The 6,002-nt window shown below is 39.8% G+C and overlaps 1 protein-coding gene across 1 annotated transcript; it reads left to right on the forward strand.

Moving 5' to 3' along the window:
• The first annotated feature begins 765 nt into the window (after positions 1-765).
• On the forward strand, positions 766-5,702 carry CXCL13 (C-X-C motif chemokine ligand 13). Its single transcript, XM_045532878.1, has 4 exons — positions 766-875; positions 2,675-2,807; positions 4,916-4,996; positions 5,288-5,702. The coding sequence occupies exons 1-4, from the start codon at positions 812-814 to the stop codon at positions 5,340-5,342; spliced, it is 333 nt and encodes a 110-aa protein (XP_045388834.1). The 5' UTR covers positions 766-811; the 3' UTR covers positions 5,343-5,702.
• Positions 5,703-6,002: the final 300 nt, after the last annotated feature.

Consider the following 6,002-nt stretch of genomic DNA (forward strand, 5'->3'; position numbering starts at 1 on the left):
CTCATGTACTGTGTGTGAGATCAAAACCAAACTTCACATGTGCTTATATCAAATGGACTGAAATATGGGGTTCAACCTCTGACAAAGTTCTAATGACCCCTCCACTGGCACATGATTCTCAAGCCTGTTTAACTGGTCCCAACAGCCAGAGAAAGGACGGGACACAGACTGCCCCCTTGCAAGAATTTCATGATGGTCAGATTACATATACAATCATATATTTCAGAGAGTAAAATAAGAGGTGGAGACAATTGGTAGGAAAATCAGTAGCATAACCAGCACAGGGGTCTGCATTTAAGGAGACGTTCATTAGGTGTGCAAATATTTATTGAGCACCGCTAGACTCTCTTGCAGGTGCTGGGTATGTGATGTGCTTGGCAGAGTCCCTAATGCCATGGAGTATACATTTAAGTGCCATTGAGAAACTTGGCTGACCCTTCACTGAGAGGAGCAATAAAGCCACAATCCCCCATAGTGATCCTAAGGAGAGTGCCTCTGAGCCACAAACTGATACCTTTTCCCTCTCTCCCTACCCTCAAATTTCTCCCGTATCTCTGGCACATAGAGTCTACATTTTCAAGAAATATTTTATTGTAGTGCTCTGAAACAAATTCATAAAGTTCGCAAGAGAAGTTAAAGAAAAAGCAAGCTCAGCAATATTTGGGGGCTCTTAAAACTGATGATGCAGCTGACCTACTAGAGACGAAGGCAGTGGGAGGGCCCCTATGGGTGTAAATAAATAGGACTCTCTGGTACTGCAAACCCACAGCTTGGGCTCAGAGCTGAAGTCTGAACTCCACCTCCAGGCAGAATGAGAGTCATCTCAGCATCGCTGCTGCTCCTGCTGCTGGTCAGCAGCCTCTCTCCAGTCCATGGTGAGAACTTGCTCTTACGTTTTCACTGTCCTTTGAATAGAAGGTCTTCAGCCATTTCAAATTTTTTTCAATTATTTGTGGAGGAAATAAACTTCTCAGTTGCTTCTAGATTTCTAAACGTAAGGTGCTTAGAAACTGGAAGTATTTATATGGTTAAGATGTTTATTCATTGGAGGACGAGATAGTGGAAGGCCAATGTTCATGTGACTTATATATTTGGCTTATATATTTCTGGGCTTTTTCAGATTCTGCTGCTGCTGTAACTAATTTTTTACATGTATCTCTTCTTTGTTCTGCCTCTCAAGGCAACGCCTCTGACTAAACCCTTTATAGCATTTAGAGATAATTGACCTCAACCAGTCTCTTGCAGGGAACATTCTTAATGCAATTCCATACGGTTAGACCTGATGTCAACCATCGTAAGTACACCAGGGGCACTCAGGCACACATTCTGCAAAGAAGCAGACTTGCAAGTCTAAACGGGGCAGCTGTCTTTGTGTAAATAGATAAATATCTAGTTGCAATGCTAATTTTGATATGGCTGCAGGAATAGATTGTGCAGAAAGCAATGCTCTGCTCAGGTTTAGAGGACAAATTTTGTTCTTAAAATGCAGAGAGGTTTTTTTTCCTCTTAATTTTTATTTTGCTTCACATGATTTCACTCTTCAAGGTCCTCATTTCTCTCCTCCTCCGTGAAGCTTTCCCACTGCTCCTGGCAAAGTTAGCTATTAGTAAGTCTTCTGTTCTCAGGACGTAGTGTAGACCTTGGGTGTAATACAACCTGCTGTAGTATTTTAGTTTTTGTTTTCTTGCCACCCCCACAAAATTATAATCACCTTGAGAGTTGGGTCTTTTTATTTATAAATACTTGTCAAGGCCAGGCACAGTGGCTCAAGCCTGTAATCCTAGCACTCTGGGAGGCCGAGGCGAGAGGATTGCTCGAGGTCAGGAGTTCAAGACCAGCCTGAGCAAGAGCGAGACCCCGTCTCTACTAAAAAAAAAAAAAAAAAAAAATAGAAAGAAATGATCTGGACAGCTCAAAATATAAATTAAAAAAAAATACTTGTCAAGCATGGTAGTAGGCACTCTAGATAAAGAGGATTCAATACATGTTTCTTTAAAAATCCACTTAGTTCATACCCATCTCTCGTATTTTAATGGAATCTAGTAAAATCTAATGGTACCCATGCAGATTAACAACTTTTGTTGTTGAATAAAAATAGTCTTGAATTTTTATTGTTGGCTTTTGTTTGGTGACGATTTGCAACTGAGACGGAGGGCCAACATATTAAACAGAAATAAAAAAAAATCATGTTTCATGGCATTTTCTCAGAGAGAACGGGAGGGTCAGGGGCAGTATGATAAGAGAGAGGATTTGGGTACAGCGTGTTATTGTCCCCGGGATGCTGTGATCAGGTCATGCCTTTGGTTTGTACGAGTTGGGAGTGAAGATGATCCGTTGATCGTATGTTGCATTAATTATAACTGAGTTGAAGTTCCTACAAAGGCTGTTCTCAAATTTTATTATATGGACAATCACCTGAGTACCAATATAATGCTATCACAAATTTCAGTAAGTGTTGTGTTTTAAAAAAGCTTATTTTATTTTTAAGGTTTTGATAGAAAACCTTGAAAATCTCAAGCCAAGACAAACAGAAATATGCCAACTAAAGACATATGAGTGGAAGCACTGTCTGGAAATTTTTAAATCTTCAAATGCAGTATGAAAGATTAATAATTAAGTTCCAGTTGTGAGTTACATGCCGAAGGGATGAACATCACTGATTCTGTGTTTACAGGGGTTCTGGAGGCCTATTACACAAACCTGAAGTGTAAATGTAAGCAAGAGATCTCAGATTTTGTCCAGCCACGCTTTATTGATCAGCTGCAAGTCTTTCCCCGTGGGAACGGTTGCGCAAAGACAGAAATCATGTGAGTTGCAAGGAAAAAAATCGATATGATTTCTTTCTTCCAATGAAGACCAGACCAAATTCTACCCTACAGTTTTCTTACTCACAAATCTCAAAGAGATTGACTTAAGTGTTGCTAAAAATTCTCAAACTAAGAATGACAATTGTTAATCTTTAAGTGTGTTCTTTGCAGCAGCTTGAGTTAAATGCTTTGCAGGCCTGCACTCGCTCATTTTATTCCTTCGACAGCTTTATTAAGGTCTGTCTGTTGTTGTCCTTTCCAGGCACAGAAACGGAGGCGGAGGGAGGGAGGTTAACTAACTGCCTGAAGTACACCATTAGATTAGGGGGCCCACCAGCCAGGTCACCACCCATGTTGTCCCATGGTAAAGCCTTTTCTGCACAACACTGGGAAGCGTCAGGCAGAGCATCTTTCTCAGGGCACCCCTGACTTGGCTTTCATTGGTAGCTATTCCCATGAACTGTTTTAGACTTTTGAAATGTTTGTAAGGAGCTACTTTTTGTTTGTCCCATTTTGATACCAGTGCTTTGGGCCTTGGACCAGTTGTATTCAATTTGTAAACAAGAAATGTGGGATGTAAAAAATGTATGGACATTTTTTATTAAGAAGGCATTATACCTTCACTAATGTCTTTATCAATAAAAGTCCTAACAAAACCACAAATATCACCCCCAAACTCAGAGAATGTGAGGTCTAGCCATGGCCTATTTGGGAGCAATTCCTCTGGCTATATACAACACTGGGACTCCTTTCTTTTGATTTGATCTCCTCTGTTATGACTCAAGTCTCTCACCTCCCAACCAAGGGAAATAATACATCCTAATTTTATCTGCTTTAACTACAAACGTTTTGAAGTGGTGAGAATTTGATTGCGTATCTTCTCATCAAAGTCCGCATTTCTGAATTTTAACCAGATATAGAAATGAAAGCTGCAAATTATGATAAGAAAGTCATACCAGTGAGGGGTGAAAATACTGTGAGTCCAGATGGTTGTATATCTGTTTTTCCATCATGAGCTCAGAAACCCACTGAAGGGTCTGCCCAAGAACCTGTTCCATGCCCTCTGACCTAAGATTCACCTACAAAGCTGGACTTTCAAAGTTAGGTGACTGGATCCTTGCTGTTTACCACTTTATAGCTAAGATAAATGGCACATCAAGAAATTGTGTTTTGTTTGAGGTCACACCAGCAGAGAGTAGAGTCTCCCAGTTTCCTATCATATGGGAGACCTCACGTTTCTGTTTCAGTTAAAGCACTTAACACCCTGTCTGGCACTTGGTAACCGTTTAGATCATGCTCAAGGAAAGCAGTGGCTAAAAGTGTGGGTTCTGGAGTCAGATAAACTTCATCTGAATCCTGCTCTATCATGTATTTGTGTGCAATCTTGGACAAGTTATTTCAACTCTCAAAGCCTCAAGTTCCTCATCAAAAGGTGAGGAAATCGTAGTTCCTCTAGCGCAGGATTTTTCTGAGATCAATTGAGATAATCCATGGTACCTGCTGAGCATGGTGCCTGGCACGTTGTAAGTACTTGATAAATATTAGCTATTAGTTATCATTGTTGCTATTGTTATGACTTAATTTCGTAGAGCAGGGAAGGCCTTGCTAACTGGTGGTTCAACAAAATGCAGATGTCACTCAGAGCGATCAATCTGCAGCCCCCCCACCCCCAACATTAAATTTCGTTGCATTTTTTTCGGATAAAACATTCTCAAGAGAGTTTTCTATAGCCTATTTTGTTCTCTCAAGCAGAATAGACAAGCACATTTTAAAGACATTGTGATATAACTTTAGAAGTGAGCCAACCTTGGAATCGGCTATTTGGTGCTTCTCCAACTCATGTAAATGTTATCAACAAAACGCTAACCTCTGACATGTGACATTCTCACAACTTTGGATGCAGCGCCACCAGCTCACACACACTTCTCCACAAATGGTTTCTTATTCCTCAGACCCCAGGCTACAAATCACCTATTCCAAATACAAAATTGCCTGGCTCCAATTGCACTTCATCTAGGCATATTCTCCTGCCCAACTCCTTTCTTTATCAAAAGTACAGGATGAACTAAAATGTAACACTATTTTTATTTTTATCCTCCTCTCCCCAGACTCTGGCTGAAGAATAAGTCTGTTATATGCGTGAATCCTGAAAGCAAATGGATACAGACAATAATGAAACTAATACAGAAGTAAGTGAGGTCTACCAAAGGCTTTCAGATTGCAATTTGTACTGAAGGGTTTCCCTTTCCTGGGTGGTCAAAATGGGGACCATTTTGAATTTATGAGGAATTCCTAAGACAAATGCCTGCTTTTCACTATTATTACTTATCACACAGAGTAGGGGTGGCTCATTCCTGAAGCTCAGTAAATTAAATGGGGAGCCAGTAGGCATGATGTTCCTTGTTTGCTATCTCCAGGGGAAAGCCACTGCTTCTTGTGGGAATTTCTCTAAACGTGACTTTTTTGTTTTTGTTTCACAGAAAAAAATTTTTTTCAACTCCACCAACTCCAGTGATTAAGAGAAGGGTTTCCTGATGCCAATATTCCCACTAAGAATACCTGCATTCTCCCCTTTTCCCTGCTCTGGACTTTAACTTTGTACTTGGTTGAATCTTTTCCAAGAAAATGAACTTCTCCATACAAATGAGTGCAAGAATATATGTAAAAATCACCCTAGATGCTGGTGGGGCAAACTCAAGCTTCTTCACATACGGTACACCCTATAAAGTTGGAATTCACATTCTTATTCATTAGGGAGGAAAATTTCTTTGAGAATAGTTATTTAGTTCTAAATCATGTGGCATTATTTTGTTAATACACTTGTTGTTTAATGCTAAACTTTCCTAGAAAATAAGGGAACGAGAATTTAAACCTCAGATCTGAACATGTGGCTTTAATTGAGAAAACCATAGAATGTATTAATATTTTGATCATTTTACACCGTAAGAAAAGCAGGCTTCCAAGAGAGACCAAAAGCTGCTTCAGAAACTGATGGAACTTCAGCCTGACAAGAGACAGAGGCCTCCACATAGTAAATGTCCCTGTTTTAAAACTAACTATTGAGGAGAATGGGGTCCTTCTACTTTTAAAGAGTTTCTTTATATGATTTATTGTCTCAAATTAACAACATTCAAAGATCCCCAGACTTAAATTCATAGAATACTCAGGAAAAGCATTTAAAGGATGATGGATGGA

The sequence above is a fragment of the Lemur catta genome, chromosome 19 (assembly GCF_020740605.2).
Source record: "Lemur catta isolate mLemCat1 chromosome 19, mLemCat1.pri, whole genome shotgun sequence".
NCBI lineage: Eukaryota > Metazoa > Chordata > Mammalia > Primates > Lemuridae > Lemur > Lemur catta.

Coding starts and splice junctions, on each gene's coding strand:
- CXCL13 (XM_045532878.1), top strand. CDS start 812: ATGAGAGTCATCTCAGCATCGCTGCTGCTCCTGCTGCTGGTCAGCAGC. Junction 876..2,674: donor CAGCCTCTCTCCAGTCCATG/GTGAGAACTTGC, acceptor CTGTGTTTACAG/GGGTTCTGGAGGCCTATTAC. Junction 4,997..5,287: donor ATAATGAAACTAATACAGAA/GTAAGTGAGGTC, acceptor TTTGTTTCACAG/AAAAAAATTTTTTTCAACTC.